This window comes from Entelurus aequoreus, linkage group LG15 (assembly GCF_033978785.1).
Source record: "Entelurus aequoreus isolate RoL-2023_Sb linkage group LG15, RoL_Eaeq_v1.1, whole genome shotgun sequence".
NCBI lineage: Eukaryota > Metazoa > Chordata > Actinopteri > Syngnathiformes > Syngnathidae > Entelurus > Entelurus aequoreus.
Genome location: NC_084745.1, coordinates 35,254,197 through 35,271,615, shown reverse-complemented (window position 1 = coordinate 35,271,615; position 17,419 = coordinate 35,254,197). Strand labels below are relative to the sequence as shown.

Below are 17,419 nucleotides of genomic sequence, written 5' to 3'. Positions count from 1 at the left end.
ACACTAGCTACAATCCCGGCGTGAACACAAAAATGACAGCACACAAGGCAGCTACTACTTCTACAGGATATTATAATTAACTTTTTACACAACAAGACATGCTCGGAAGCACTTGCAGCAATGCACCTTTTTGCAAATTAAGCAGACTTTGACAATGGCCCTTTTATCTGGATTTACACCAATTTATTTAGTTCTTACTTCCACAACACAAACAGGTAGTTTTCACGCTAAAACAAGGTCATATTTGTTGTTTTTGATGATACTGAAAGTTGTGCAAACTCAGCCTTGTTTTATGTGTTCTCTTGCAAACATTTTTGTGTCTAATATTTGTGTGTGTACAGGAGCTGCTGAAGAGGACCCCTAAGAAGCACAACGACCACGCCCTGATGCAGGAGTCCCTGCAGGTGATGAAGGCCGTGTGCTCCAGCATCAACGAAGCGAAAAGACAAATGGAAAAGTTGGAGGTCTTGGAAGAATGGCAGTCCCACATCGAGGGCTGGGAGGTGAGTTTTTACTTCTTCTTTTTTAAATTTGCAGTTGATCCCCGCCAAAGCTGAACACCATGACTTATTTAAAGCCACTTAGCCCTCTGCCACCGAATGAGCAACAAGTGGTGATGGTGCAGCCTTCGAGGCGTTCTTGTTCTCTGTCAGGAACAATGACTCCTATTCACAAATGCTCTCCGCCTGGGCGAGACTGCGGTTTGAATCCGTCACGCTTTTTACGGCGACTGATCCAATCAGCATCAGGTGGACGCCGCCGCTTCTTCTTCTTGTGCCTCAAGATCAGCTTTCTTCCTCTAATAAGGTCAGTGGGCCAATGATGGAGGCTCACGTTGTCTTTGACTTGTTCATATAAATATGATCTACAGTATATTATCTGCTATAAGGTAAGCCCATTACATAAGTGCTTGTTTCAGACTAAAATCAGTAGAAGGTACATATATAGAAGCACAGGCAGAATTCAAAGCAACCTGTCATAAACTGGGGCTTTTATTAGGTTGACTCTTCTCTTTTAAATTTTGTTAAGTAAATGCTGCAAGAAATTTTGTTCAGGATGCAAAAAATAAATAAATGGTAATAAAAATCTGATCAAAATCCAGAACTGTAAAAAACATATACTTAATTCATTATGAATACATGAAATAACTAATGAAAATGTGCATAAATAAATTATATATACATAAATATATGTTAATTAAAGGCCTACTGAAATGATTTTTTTTTTATTTAAACGGGGATAGCAGATCCATTCTATGTGTCATACTTGATAATTTCGCGATATTGCCATATTTTTGCTGAAAGGATTTAGTAGAGAACAACGACGATAAAGTTCGCAACTTTTGGTCGCTGATAAAAAAAAAAGCCTTGCCTATACCAGAAGTAGCGTGACGTCACAGGGGATAGGGCTGCTCACATTTCCCTGTTGTTTACAATGCAGCGAGAGAGATTCGGACCGAGAAAGCGACGATTACCCCATTAATTTGAGCGAGGAAGAAAGATTTGTGGATGAGGAACGTCAGAGTGAAGACTAGAGTGCAGTGCAGGACGTATCTTTTTCCGCTCTGACCGTAACTTAGGTACAAGGGTTCATTGGATTCCACACTTTCTCCTTTTCCATTGTGGATCACGGATTTGTATTTTAAACCACCTCGGATACTATATCCTCTTGAAAATGAGAGTCGAGAACGCGAAATGGACATTCACAGTGACTTTTATCTCCACGACAATACATCGGTGAAGCTCTTTAGCTACGGAGCTAACGTGATAGCATCGGGCTCAAATGCAGATAGAAACAAAGTAAATAAACCCCTGACTGGAAGGATAGACTGAAGATCAACGATACTATTAAACCGTGGACATGTAAATACACGGTTAATAATTTCCAGCTTGGCGAAGCTTAACAACGCTGTTGCTAACGACGCCATTGAAGCTAACTTAGCTACGGAGCGGCGGCGGGCGTTGTAGCTTTCGACGACACCCGGCCGCCATCAGAGTCAGCAAGAAATATATATTTCCCCAAAGTTACGTACGTGACATGCACATAGCGACACGCACGTACGGGCAAGCGATCAAATGTTTGGAAGCCAAAGCTGTACTCATGGTAGCGCGTCTGCTATCCAACTCAAAGTCCTCCTGGTTGTGTTGCTGTAGTCCGCCGCTAATACACCGATCACACCTACAGCTTTCTTCTTTGCAGTCTCCATTGTTCATTAAACAAATTGCAAAAGATTCACCAACACAGATGTCCAGAATACTGTGGAATTTTTCGATGAAAACAGAGCTTTTTGTATGGTGACACATTGGGTACCAATACTTCCGTTGCCGCCGTGACGTCACGCGCATACGTCATCATACATAGACGTTTTCAACCGGAAGTGTGGCGGGAAATTTAAAATTGCACTTTATAAGTTAACCCGGCCGTATTGGCATGTGTTGCAATGTTAAGATTTCATCATTGATATATAAACTATCAGACTGCGTGGTCGGTAGTAGTGGGTTTCAGTAGGCCTTTAATATAAATAAATAACATAATACAAAACAATTACAAAAAAGAGGGTAGTACACATGGTCTTCTGTAGCACAATTTTAATTTGGGTTTTGAATAGGGGGAAAAAGCAAACCAAAAAATGTTTTATTGTACACATTTGTATGTTTAAATATTGCCATACATTTATGATTATACACTACATATGTTGTAAAAAAAAGTTAAACGAAAAATGTTACATATTTATATGTATACATATTCTATATAAATTATTATAAATTATATATATATACCTGTATATGTAGGACAAGGAAACAATAATTGAATACATGTTTTAAATAAATTGTATACATGCGTGTGTGCGTCTATGACTAAAATCAAAATAAAAAAAACTTAAATAAAAGTACTAAAATAATAATGAAAGGAAAATATACAAAAAACTAAAACTTTATATATAATTAATGGGTCTTGAGTTGGTAAAAAATAAATACAAAGAAATACAAGAAAAACTTCCATTGTAGTCTCCATTAGTGCACATGAGGCAACCTGATTGTGCATGTGTCTGGGTACCATATGTATATGTACTGTAGCTTGTTTTAATACACCAAGAGTAAACATAAACAGTCCTCTGTCTGGGATGAATAAAGGCTTCTTATACTCTGAAATAGCTTCGTGTTCTATCTATTAATATGGCATACGAGCTAAGAATAGCCATGTTTGGAGTGTAATGCGATGAGAATGGGGCCCAGTGTTGGGTGTGGTGACATTGCTAACCCTCAGTACTTTTTATTAATTGTAAACATGAGCTCATTGCAGGGGGGAGCGACTCTGTGGGTTCAGCCTCCGCAGCTCTAAATGATTTGGAACGGAGAATAGAAGGAAAACTAGACCCGGGGGACGCTGGGATGGACTGTTTTTCCCGTTTCCGCTCCAGTATTTGCTTGTTAGGACTGCCTTGCCCATCCTTTCACCTCGCGTGGGAGAGACGGGGCGATGGCCGCCGTGGTCAGCGTTCGTCGCGGTGGTAATTTTCAGTAGTGCGTTTCGCCTCACATTCCCTTCCTAATGAATATTCTTTAAAAATACTAACTACACTTGACTTTTCAGAGATGCTTGACTTGGCCACCAAAAACCTTTCTATTATACTGTATATTGTCATAAATTACACAAACATCTCTGTCATTCCCAATTCGTCATCCTTCTCTATGGTGTTATTTTTGGCCTTTAGTAACTAGAGTGTTGACTTGAAAATGAAACTAAATGAAGATTTAAATGTGTGCTTTCATTTTGTAATGGAAGGAATGAAGGTGACGTCTCAATAACTAAACAGCTGTTTGAACACTTTTCTTAAAAACACATTGAAAGTCAAATGTTATACTTTTTCCATAAATAATTAAAATGTTTAAATTTCTAATCAATATACATTAACATCATATATATAATAAAACTAATATTTATTGTAAAACACATATTTTTACAAAGTATTTTATAAAATATGTCTGATATATCAGCATGGAATTTTTTGTCTGCTGTTATTTTACTTAGTATGTTTACTTGTACTTATGTTTCTAATGATATAGTAGGAGAAAGTTTTGAACTGAATATGTATGTTTATCAATATCAGAAAAGTACAAATTAAATATTACATTTGCAATACAAATAATATAGCAGTGTAATGCTGCTTTTTTAAATATTTAGATTGTATTCAATTACTTAAAAATGAGGATATATATATATATATATATATATATATGTATATATATATATATATGTATATATATATATGTATATATATATATGTATATATATATATGTATATATGTATATATATATATATGTGTATATATATATATATATATATATATATATATATATATATATATATATATATATATATATATATGTATATATATATATATATATATATATATATATATATATATATATATATATATATATATATATATATATACATATACATACATACATACATACATACTGTATGTATGTATGTATGTATGTATGTATGTGTATATGCAGCTGCTATAGTTTTGTGTTTACAATGAGAATGACATGCATTGTCTTAATTTTTAATTTTTTGTCTTTTTAAATATTACTTTAAATATTTAGCCCCCCCTGCGACCCCGAGAGGGAATAGCGGTTGAAAATGGATAGATGGATGGACTGATTTATGAGCTGATTGGCTCAGAGTGCTATCACTGCCTAATATTGATGTGTGTTGCATGTGTTTCTGCTCAAATGTGAAGTTCCTTGAGGGCTGAAATATGGAAGAACATGCAGATGCTAATTTGAGGGCCGGTGTGACGTTCAAGGAGCGTTGGCCTTTCCGCTCACACATTCACAGCCTGCTAATGAGATGAACATCTGTGCAGGGTCGTGCATGATAAAAAGACCTTGAAAGAGTATTGGAAGAGGAAGAGTTATTTTTAGCTGTGAGGAACCCATCAAAGATGGTACATAAACTCCCGAGGAGCAGGCAAGGTGAAGGAAAAGACATTCACCATAGTGGGACCCTACAGGATGTTATTCTATGGGCGCCATTAACCGCCACACATTTTTTAAAATCCCGCTGCAGTCTGCTCAGAGGAAGCGGCCGCTGTTTCTTCACACCCCCTAGAGATCCAAGCGGAAAGGCTAGGCTGTGCTAATCTCCTGTTCCATGTGTGAATATTCAATTTGGACAAAAACCTCCCAAGCTTCTCAACCCTTTTTCGTAATAGTCCTCCCTCTGTCTTTTATCAGGGCTCCAATATCACAGACACGTGCACCGAGATGCTCATGCAGGGCGTCCTGCTGAAGATTTCCGCCGGGAACGTGCAAGAGAGGATTTTCTTCCTGTTTGACAAGCTCCTTGTCTACTGCAAGAAAAAAAACAGGTGCTTACCTCCAATCTTTGTGCAGACAACACACAGAACATGGGATTGAACCACAATGCACTCCCTCACTCCATTTTAGTGAGGAAGTGGCATGGAAATGATATGATGACATCCAATGCAAGAACTCTATCTCCTAAAAATGCACTTGGGAGTACACTTAAATCCTCAATGTACTCTTCTGGGTGCAAATTATAAAATAACCTTTTAATTATTAAGTGAAATTAGTCGGGGGAATCTTGATGATTGGTAATTTTTGTGCTCTTCTTGCAGGCGATACACTGAATAAAAGACTTTTTCGGTCAAATATTACACTATGAATGTTATGAGCTCCTTTTTCCAGACCACTGTTGTGTTAAGCAAAGTAATGTTGACTTGTCTTTATTTTTTTAATTCTATTTTATAGATTTTCTTGACTTTTTATAGTTATTTTATTTGTATTTCCTACTCTTAATTGATTAGAATTGTATTAATTAAGATTGTATTTTATTTTTACAGATGTTTTTATTTTATACAATTATAGCTTAGTAGTTCAAATATCTTCTTTTGTGACCAAAAAATTGTAAATAAGAAATACCTGTAGCTAAAATTGAAGAATATATACAAATATGTATTTTTTGGTCAAATATTATCTGAATGTTCTGAACTCATGTTTCCAAATCTAATCTTCAAGGGGAACTGCACATTTTGGGGAATTTTGCCTATTGTTCACAATCATTATGAAAGACATGACGATGGGTGTTTTTTTTTTTTAATGCATTCCAAATATTAAATAAATGCGATCAAAAGTCTACTTACAATGGAGCCTATAAAGCCCTTGAAAAAAACATCCAAACACCTCCATTAGGGTTTTATATACATGATGTAAGTATATATGTAATGTAGTAACAGGCACATTTATAGTAACATTTAATAGTTACGTATTTTAATCATTTTAAGCATACGCGGCACATTAATAAAAAAAAAAAGCATCACGTTTGCTTTTTTTTTTTTTAACATCACTGATTATTACTCACTGCGGACTTTATGAGAGCCAACAAGCATGGTAAAACATCACTTACTGTACAATGTCTGCTGTCATTTGGATGCAGATTGCTGGGATGTTCATATATTCCCATTTAGATGAAAAATGTCTCATAATCCTCACAAAGAAACAGGGTGGTGGGGTGGGTGCTGACCAAGCATCTTTTCGTGTCGTTCTCGCCAGTTCCGGGTCCTAAATGTCTGTCAAAGTGTCCCAACTTGTTGGAATACGTTCTCCGACTACTTCTGTCCAGGTGAGATGCATAATTTATGATCTACATTAAACTTCCAGGGAGCAAGGAAGCGAGGAAACACCTTGCCAGTCGATCATGTCGAAATTGTACACAAGCTAGTGATCACGGCGCCGCTATAGTTTGTCTGCGTTAGCGCTTATAAAAACAATATCACTAATACTTGGTTAATATTCAAGTCACAAAATGTAAATGGAGTATTGTTGGTGCTTTTTGAAAGGCTATTTTTTGGGTTTTAAGGGTGACATAGAGAACCTCCCATTGGCTCCGCTCTAAGTGGACTTTTATTTACAAGTTAGAATGCATTAAAAAACATCAGTTCGTCGTCATGTCTTTTATAATAATTGTGAACGATAGGCAAAATTCCAAAAAAGTGCAGTTCCATTTTAATATATTATATTTTTATAGATTAATTGTATTTTTAAATTAAATATTAGATTGTGAATGTTTTGCCTATTGTTCACAATCATCATGAGAAGAAGACGACATGTATTTTTTTTTAAATAGGATTTTAAATATGATAAACGCTTGGAAGATGTCATGTTAGTACAACTACAGTTCATACACTGTCTGGCTAGCTTTGTACAAACAAAACATGAAATGTGGGCCAATACTTTACAGATACTGTAATATGATTGTTCATGTTTTTCAGTCAGTACAGATTGGTGTCCTATCACAGCGTTGTGCATTACTAACTCAAGCACGTTTTGTGCTGTCATAGAAGCTAGCTTATATCTCGCCGTAGTTAGCTTTTATGGCTAATACCGTAGCACGGCGATGTGTTACTACGCTAGAAAAAGAGTTCCTCAGTGTTGCTTACAATAACAATGTACAGTTTGGTTACTATATACTATGCCGAAAGTAAATTAAGTATTGGTGATTGTTTTTGAATGCATTTTTAAAAAGATTTGGGTTGGTAGAATTGATTGCTCCCAGTAGCTGCATTGCTAGCTACCGAGAACGAGATTATTTTTATATGCGAGAATGTCTCTCATAATGGTTTTAAACGAAAGGCAAAATTCCCCCCAAAAAAGTGCAGTTTCCCTTTAAGCAGAATAATGTCGCAGTAGTACTTATTTTTTTATTCTATTTCCTTAACTGATTTTCTTGACCTTTACACTTATTTTATTTGTATTTCCTAATTTGATTTAATTAATTTTCTATTAATTTGATTGTATTTTATTTTGTACTTTTTTAGCTTATTGGCTCAAATAAGATGGCATCGTATTATTCTTCTTTACACAACAAATTTGTGGATTAAATAACTTTAGTTTTAAAAATATATATTTTTAGGGGGTAAAATATTCAGACTCTGAATGTTCTGAACTGCTCTTTCCAGACCAGTGTTGTGTAAATCAGAATAAAATGTTAAATTAATTAACTGTTTAAACTTTTTTCATGATTGTTTAATTTAGTTTAATTTGAATAATAATTTTTTTAGCTTAGTAGTTCTGGACTAGTGTATGAAAAACTAAAAATTAAAAAATCTAAAAAATAAATGAATTAAAAGTTTTTTTAGTATTACATCATGGCCTTCATTTGATTTGTTTCACTTATTTACATTTTCTAATTTTACGTAACTTTATTATTTACATATATTTTCATTTTAAAAATGTTCGAATTGGTAGTTAAAAATGACACTGCTGATTAATCAACCAATTCCAGACCATTTTATCAATCGTTGAATATATTCTCATTATTAATATTGTTGTTAATCAATTGTGTGCTGCCTTCACTGCACTATAAAATGTACAACGTAGCTGATAATTTTGTCCTTTTAGGCGTTTAAAAAACAGCAAGATGGCCACCGAGGGTCCTCGTTACTTGTTCAGAGGCAGAATCAACACGGAAGTGATGGAGGTGGAAAACATGGACGACGGCACGGGTAAGCGAAACATCTTGTGCATTGTTTCAGTAAAAATATGTCTAAGAAGAGAGTCCTTGAAAGTGTGTGTATACCACTGTGGCTACATGCTGATTGCTTGTGTCTTTTGGCTTGGCGTAGCCTCTGATTATCACTTTTATTTGTGGAAGCCATCATTTCCTGCGCACGGTCACTCCACTGGGCGTGTTTGCTGAGTGATTGATGTGTTGGGCTCGGCCTAAGGCTGCATCAACACGCCAGGCAGGTGGCGAACCGTGGGTGTCCCGCCACCACAGGCGGGGGATATTGCAATCACAAGTCGGCACAGACAAGTGAATTACAGCTCAGATTTCCACATAATGAAGGCGCTGAGAGTTTTTTGGTTTGGTTTCCCAGACGCACACTTGCTGCCCGAGCTTGACAAAATGCCCTCAAGGCTTTCGCCAAGTAAAGGCTGCCACATCGTCCCGCTGAGGATGATTGGCATGGGTCTGTTACACCCATACAGGAAATACCATCAGCTTGGAACTTCTTGAAATTACATTTTACATTGCTGCCAAGAATCTGTATCAGATCCCCATGGAATTTGCTTTCACGTTATAGTTTCTGACATACTACACACCAGTGGTCCCCAACCACCAAGCCATGGACCGGTACCGTGGATCGATTGGTACCGGGCCGCACAAGAAATAAAAACATTTAAAATAAAAATTAAAAAAATAAAATAATTTTTTATTTTTTAATAAATCAACATAAAAAACACAAGATACACTTACAATTAGTGCACCAACTCAAAAAACCTCCCTCCCCCATTTACACTCATTCACACTCATTCGCACAAAAGGGTTGTTTCTTTCTGTTATTAATATTTCTGGTTCCTACATTATATATCAATATAGATCAATACAGTCTGCAAGGGTACAGTCCGTAAGCACGCATGATTGTATTTTTTTATGACAAAAAAAATAAAAAATAAAAATACCATACCCCCCCGGTCCGTGGGACAAATTTTCAAGCGTTGACCAGTCCGCAGTTACAAAAAGGTTGGGGACCACTGCTACACACAGCAAATTATGTTGAAATGGGTTCAAATGGGACAGAATGTTTTTTTTAAAGCTTTTTTTTATTCTGGAAAGCGAATATTTAATATAATTGCATGTATTTATTGTAATGTTATAATTTATTCAAACAATTATTTGAAATGTAAATGTTTTTTTTCTGGAATATTCCTATAGTTTTTAAAGTGAAATTAAACTTTTTCCCATACTATAAAATTGTAATGTGACTTGATTATCATGTACTAGTTTTTTTTGTTTGATATCGTAATAATGTATTTATTATAATTTATTCTTATAAAAGTAAATGTTTCTTCTACTACAATACTTCATTATTCTCACAGATTTACATATTTTTCTTACATGAATCAACTTTTTTTTTTCAAATGTTTTTTTTGTAATTTCTGTGAAATGCTTTTCCCTCATTAGATTATTCTCATAAAATGTCAAATCTGCTTCATTTTACCTTTGACTTAATCTGACTTAAATCTCCTAATTTAAATATTACAACTTTTACTTGAGCAAAAAAACTACATCTTTTTTCTGTAACATTTTGATTTTTCTGACAGAATAGAAACATTAAAATTATTTGTAATATCACAAATTTATTCTCAGAAGTTTGACATTATTTTGTATTTTATTCTCCTCAAAATATTTTTTTCTGTGGTATCTCAATTTTTGTCTCATTAAACTAAAACATTTTCTTTGTAATTTTATTCCCATAATATCACATGTTTTCTTTTTACAATATTATAACTTTAAACTCATGAAATGACAGTTGTTTATTTTTTTGCAATATTCAGACTTTTTTGTCATGAAATTTAAAAAAAAAAAAAGCTTGATATTAGTACAGTCAGCGGAACATCGATTTATTAATTAATTGGTTCTTGAACAGGGTTTGTAAATCGAAAAGTTTGTATAGTGAAGCAAATTTCTCTATAGAAAACAATGTAAATTTGAATAATGGGTTTTAGCCTTGACAAAAGTCCATATTTTAGTGAATGTTTGTACACTCTGAACACAATATAAATTTCTATACCAGGGGTCCCCAAACTATGGCCCGCGGGCCAGATACGGCCCACCAGCGTCCGAAATCCGGCCCGCTGGAAGTCCCAAGTTAAATAAAAAAAATTATAATAAAAAAAGTGGTTTTTTTTAAACTTTTTTTTTAAGTTTTAAAAAAATCTGTCCTTTCTAATCCATTTTCTACTGCTTGTTACTCTCGGTGTCTCCTAGCCGCTCAGGCAAATCCTATTGTCTAAAAATGCATTTTCCCATCGATAACGTGACATCAGCGGCAAGTGCGCGCTCTTTCAGTCAATTAGTGTGCGAGGATTAAATACATTTTTATTTCCACAGTGTTTTCCTCGTGGAGTTTTTGGGACTCATATTGAATTGGCAAAACAGACAAAACTTGTTAAAAGGCGAAGAAGCACGGGGAAAAAAAGGTACACACGCTGAAATGTTTAGTCATGAGTGACTTGTAGGGTACTGCAATGTGCAGCAAGAGACATTGAGTGCGCCACCTTCTCACAAAAATGCTGTGCCCTGCTTTTTGCTTGCAGGCGAAACACAAAATGACTGAATGATGTGTTGAGAGACATGGTTCGCACACGGAGGCACATTTCAGTTCAGTTTCAGTTTATTTCGAACATACATACGATGCAATGCATCACACATTTCCAGTTGTTTCATTACAGCACGTCCGAAAAGGAGTAGGAAGAAGCAGAGCTTATATTAATCCTACCCCTTTTCATACCATAGCAATTTTATCCAATTTCCTTGTTCTCTGTAACAGAACAGTGAACAAATAAATAATAAATAAATAATGTACCATAGTAAGCAAACAAATATTAAAAACATAAATAATCTTTGTCTCAATAAAAAAAAGGGGAAAAAAAGGGTTCAAGATGTTCATCATAACTGCTCAGTGGCCTAGTGGTTAGAGTGTCCGCCCTGAGATCGGTAGGTCGTGAGTTCAAACCCCGGCCGAGTCATACCAAAGACTATGAAAATGGGAGCCATTACCTCCCTGCTTGGCACTCAGCGTCAAGGGTTGGAATTGGGGGTTAAATCACCCAAAATTATTCCCGGGCGCGGCCACCGCTGCTGCCCACTGCTCCCCTCCCCTCGCAGGGGGTGAACAAGGGTGATGGGTCAAGTGCAGAGGACAAATTTCACCACACCTGGTCTGTGTGACAATCATTGGTACTTTAACTTTAACTTAAATAATTCTTGTGTGTAGTTTGTGAACACTTGTAGTTTGAACAGTCTCTTAAACGGAATTATATTGGTGCTTTGTTTGATTTCTTTGGTTAATCCGTTCCATAATTTAATTCCACATACAGATATGCTAAAGGTTTTAAGTGTTGTATGAGCATGCAGATGTTTTAAATTATATTTGCCTCTAAGATTATATTTCTCCTCTTTTGTTGAGAAGAATTGCTGTACATTCTTGGCTAGCAGGGTATAGTTTGCTTTATACATCGTTTTAGCTGTTTGCAAATGCACCAAATCGTTGAATTTCAATAATTGTGACTTAATAAATAAAGGGTTTGTATGTTCTCTATATCCAACATTATGTATTATTCTAATTGATCTTTTTTGTAACACAGTTAGTGAATGAAGCGCACATTTGTAGTTGTTTCCCCATATTTCTACACAATAACTCAGATATGGTAACGCTAGCGAGCAGTAGAGAATATGAAGTGATTTTTGGTCTAGAACATGTTTTGCTTTATTCATTATTAATGTGTTTCTTGCTACTTTGTGTTGTATATTTTTTACGTTAGATTTCCAATTCATTTTATCATCTATTATTACACCCAAAAATATGTTTTCTTTTACCCTTTCAATGTCTACTCCGTCTATTTGTATTTGTATTTGACTTTCCCTTCTACTGTTACCAAATAGCATTATTTTAGTTTTACTGAGATTCACAGATAGTCTGTTTTTGTCAAACCATCTTTTTGATTTGTTAATTTCTTCTGTTATATTACTCGATCGAAAAGTTTGTCAAACCATCTTTTTGATTTGTTAATTTCTTCTGTTATATGACTCGATCGAAAAGATTGTCAATCGAAAAGTTCGCAAATAGAGGGGTTTTTAAATCGAGGTTCAACTGTGCTAGTAATAGAATGTTGTTTCCCATATTACAACTTTAATCTCAAAACTGTATATTTTAATACCAACTTTTTTGTAATTTAATATTAAAACTTTATTCTCATAAAATTACATTTTGTGTTGTATCGTTGCGACTTTATTCTCTTAAAAATGCATCCTTGATAATTCAACTTTTGTTTTCATAAAACTTATTTTGATATTACGACTTTATTACCACTAAGTTCTATGTTTTTCGTGGTAATGTTGTGACTTTATTCATTATAGGACTTGTGGTCAGTAAGGACTAAAAGAACGTAGGCAACAAAAAGAGTGCACTAGTTGTGTTTGGAGAAGGCTCAGCTCACTTTTGTGCTAAAGAATGTCGTCAGCCATCAGATAAGTGTCGTCCATTCTCGCCAGCTTCCTGTACTTTGTTGGCGCCGCTATCACGACTTCCAATCGTTAGGAGGGGGAAAAAAATGGTAACCCGTCGCGTTTGTCTTCCTCTTTCTGGCAGCCGACTACCACAGCAGCGGTAACATCGTCAACAACGGCTGGAAGATCCACAACACGGCCAAGAACAAGTGGTTCGTCTGCATGGCCAAGACGCCTGAGGACAAACAGGAGTGGCTGGAGGCCATCATGAAGGAGAGGGAGCGTAGGAAAAGTACGTTCCGCAAGAAAAAGAAGGAGAAGACGAAGAATTTTGTTGTTACATGTTGTGTATTTGTGAGCAGGTCTGACGCTGGGCATGGAGCAGGACACTTGGCTGATGGTGTCCGAGAAGGGGGAGAAGCTTTACCAGCTCATGAGTAAGGGACATCTCATTAAGGACCGCAAACGCAAACTCACCACGTTCCCTAAGTGCTTCCTGGGAAGGTAAGCATCCCGAGCCATCATGGTGACGAATAATTACATCACCCGCAACGTGTTGTCATATATTATCAGTCCGCTTGTCCATCAATCTTATTTAAGGGTTATGGATGTGCTGTCAGGAGACATATTGAGCAATGAATGCTTGTGATAAATCACAGCATTATATGCCAAAATGGCTCCCATGCGTCCCTCCAGCACTGACGTGTTGGATTCATCTCTGCCGATGGCAAAGACCTGCTTTGACAATTTCTCACTACTTACACTTGTCGTTCTATCATTAAATGGCATACTGCACAAAGACAAATTTCCCAAAGACCCCCAAAAACTAGACGACTACTTGTGCTTATTACAGCAGAGGCTCTTTCATGATTTTAATATCAATAATAAAATGCTTATTTTCAATTATTTTAGCCCTATAATTTGCCTTATACATGTTAAAGGCCTACTGAAATGATTTTTTTTTATTTAAACGGGGATAGCAGATCCATTCATCCATGTCATACTTGATCATTTCGCGATATTGCCATATTTTTGCTGAAAGGATTTAGTAGAGAACATTGACGATAAAGTTCGCAACTTTTGGTCGCTGATAAAAAAAGCCTTGCCTGTCGCAGGTTGAAAGGCTCCTCACATTTCCCCATTGTTTACACCAACAGCGAGAGCGATTCGGACCGAGAAAGCGACGATTACCCCATTAATTTGAGCCAGGATGAAAGATTCGTGGATGAGGAACGTGAGTGTGAAGGACTAGAGTGCAGTGCAGGACGTATCTTTTTTCGCTCTGACTGTAACTTTGTTCATTGGATTCCACACTCTCTCCTTTTTCTATTGTATTTTAAACCACCTCGGATACTATATCCTCTTGAAAATGAGAGTGGCGAAATGGACATTCACAGTGACTTTTATCTCCACGACAATACATCGGTGAAGCACTTTAGCTACGGAGCTAACGTGATAGCATCGTGCTTAAATGCAGATAGAAACAAAAGAAATAAGCCCCTGACTGGAGGGGTAGACAGCAGATCAACAATACTACTATCAGGAGACGCCGAACCAAACACTGGACCTGTAACTACACGGTTAATGCTGTGCCGCCTGTCGAAGCCTAGCAATGCTGTTGCTAACGACGCCATTGAAGCTAACTTAGCTACGGGACCTCGTCAGAGCTATGATTAAAAACATTATCTCTCCACCTACGCCAGCCCTCATCTGCTCATCAACACCCGTGCTCACCTGCGTTACAGCGATCGACGGCGCGACGAAGGACTTCACCCGATCATCGATGCGGTCGGCGGCTAGCGTCGGATAGCGCGTCTGCTATCCGACTCAAAGTCCTCCTGGTTGTGTTGCTGCAGCCAGTCGCTAATACACCGATCCCACCTACAACTTTCTTCTTTGCAGTCTTCATTGTTCATTAAACAAATTGCAAAAGATTCACCAACACAGATGTCTAGAATACTGTGGAATTTTGCAATGAAAACAGAGCTGTTTGTATTGAGATACAATGTTGAAATACTTCCGTTTCAACCATTGACGTCACGCGCAAACGTCATCATACATAGACGTTTTCAACCGGAAGTTTCGCGGGAAATTTAAAATTGTACTTTATAAGTTAACCCGGCCGTATTGGCATGTGTTGCAAGGTTAAGATTTCCATCCATCCATCCATTTTCTACCGCTTATTCCCTTCGGAGTCGCGGGGGGCGCTGGAGCCTATCTCAGCTACAATCGGGCGGAAGGCGGGGTACACCCTGGACAAGTCGCCACCTCATCGCATCATTGATATATAAACTATCAGACTGTGTGGTCGGTAGTAGTGGGTTTCAGTAGGCCTTTAATAACATGTTCAATTGTACAATGAATGATCATTTATAGGAAAACTGCAACTGCACTTCTGTGTCCTATGGCAACGCCTCAATCTTCCTCTAAACTGGGTAGCGATTACAGGCGGCTCTGCAAGCCAATGGTCCTCTCGGCTAATGTTAGGGATAGCGCTAATGCTAGTGCGAGAGCTAGAGCTAGTGTAAATTGTTGCGCTAGAGTTAGTTAGTGCTAGAGCTGGTGCAAAACGATGTGCTAGATCTAATGCTTGAGCTAGTGTTCGTGATAGAGCTAATGCTAGAGCTTGTGTTAGTGATAGTGCTAATGCTAGTGTTGTGCGAGAGCTAAAGCTAGTGTAAAGCTTTGTGTTAACGCTAGAGCTAGTGTTAGTGCCAGAGCTAGTTTTAGTGCTAGAGCTAGAGCTAGTGTAAAACGTTGGGTTAGCGCTACAGCTGGTGTTAGTGCTAGAGCTAGTGTTAGTGCTAGGGCTAATGCTAGAGCTGGTTTTGATTGATTGATCGAAACTTTTATTCGTAGATTGCATATTCCGTACAATTGACCACTAAATGGTAACACCCGAATAAGTTTTTCAACTTGTTTAAGTCGGGGTCCACGTTAATCCATTCATGGTGTTAGTGATAGAGCTAATGCTAGAGATAGTGTTAGTGATAGAGCTAATGCTAGAGCTCATGTTAGTGCTAAAGCTAATGCTATAGCTAGTGTTAGTGCTAGAGTTAATGCTAGTGCTTGTGTAAGAGCTAAAGCGTTGTGCTAGAGCTAGTGTTAGCCATGGCTGCCAGATTTCAGAAAATGACAAGAGTGAGACTTTGGTGGCATGATGCGTTTTGAAAAATCGATTTACACTTTAAGACTGATGTTCTCACCTCCAGCAGCTCTCCCTGCACTGTGGCTTCTGAATGATAGTCTAAATTAACCAGAAATTAGAAATGAAAATCATCTTCACAGTTTTCTCTGCTGGCTCTTCTGTCTCATCCTCTGCATCTGTGTTCTCAATTTGTATCTCTTCTACATTTACGTCCTCCCTGTCCTCTTCTGGTCTCTCTTGATATCCCAGTGTTGCCAGCTCCTCCGTAAGGAAAGTAACTATTGGCTGTCATAAAAGTTGGTAGATGACATAATTGCCTCATTTTAATTATTTATCACAATGGACGCTGTAGGAGAGAGGAATAACGTGGTGGGAGACATAAAAAGTGAGTTAAAAAAATGCAAATTATGATTATAACTGTAAATTAATTTTCTTCTGTTGATTCTTAGTTTAGTTGTATTTTTCTTTGTTCTTTCTTTGAGTATCAAGTTTGATCAAAAGACTGAAGTCTTGTCATATTCACGAACGAACCAAATCTATTGACTGGCCATAACATAAGCGATAGGTTTATTTTTATTTGAAGTGTGACAATGATGAAACGTGGACATTAATCTCACTCTGTAAACAAAGGCAGAAACACTTTGCACAGAGTGGGTGTGCATCTCATCTGCACACATATATATATATATATATATATTTAAACTTTTGAATGGTAGTGTGTATATATATATATATATATATATATATATATATATATATATATATATATATATATATATATATATATATATATATATATATATATATATATATATATATATACAGGTAAAAGCCAGAAAATTAGAATATTTTGAAAAACTTGATTTATTTCAGTAATTGCATTCAAAAGGTGTAACTTGTACATTATATTTATTCATTGCACACAGACTGATGCATTCAAATGTTTATTTCATTTAATTTTGATGATTTGAAGTGGCAACAAATGAAAATCCAAAATTCCGTGTGTCACAAAATTAGAATATTACTTAAGGCTAATACAAAAAAGGGATTTTTAGAAATGTTGGCCAACTGAAAAGTATGAAAATGAAAAATATGAGCATGTACAATACTCAATACTTGGTTGGAGCTCCTTTTGCCTCAATTACTGCGTTAATGCGGCGTGGCATGGAGTCGATGAGTTTCTGGCACTGCTCAGGTGTTATGAGAGCCCAGGTTGCTCT

General features: G+C 36.6%; 1 protein-coding gene across 1 annotated transcript in view; it reads left to right on the top strand.

Annotated features, from left to right (window-relative positions):
• prex2 (phosphatidylinositol-3,4,5-trisphosphate-dependent Rac exchange factor 2) overlaps nt 1–17,419 on the top strand; it is a 230,730-nt gene that overhangs the window by 54,954 nt on the left and 158,357 nt on the right. The window contains exons 6-10 of the mRNA XM_062021283.1: nt 342–503; nt 5,251–5,384; nt 8,437–8,540; nt 13,194–13,343; nt 13,414–13,555. Coding sequence (XP_061877267.1) covers nt 342–503; nt 5,251–5,384; nt 8,437–8,540; nt 13,194–13,343; nt 13,414–13,555 — 692 coding nt within the window. The remainder of the gene's footprint in view (nt 1–341; nt 504–5,250; nt 5,385–8,436; nt 8,541–13,193; nt 13,344–13,413; nt 13,556–17,419) is intronic.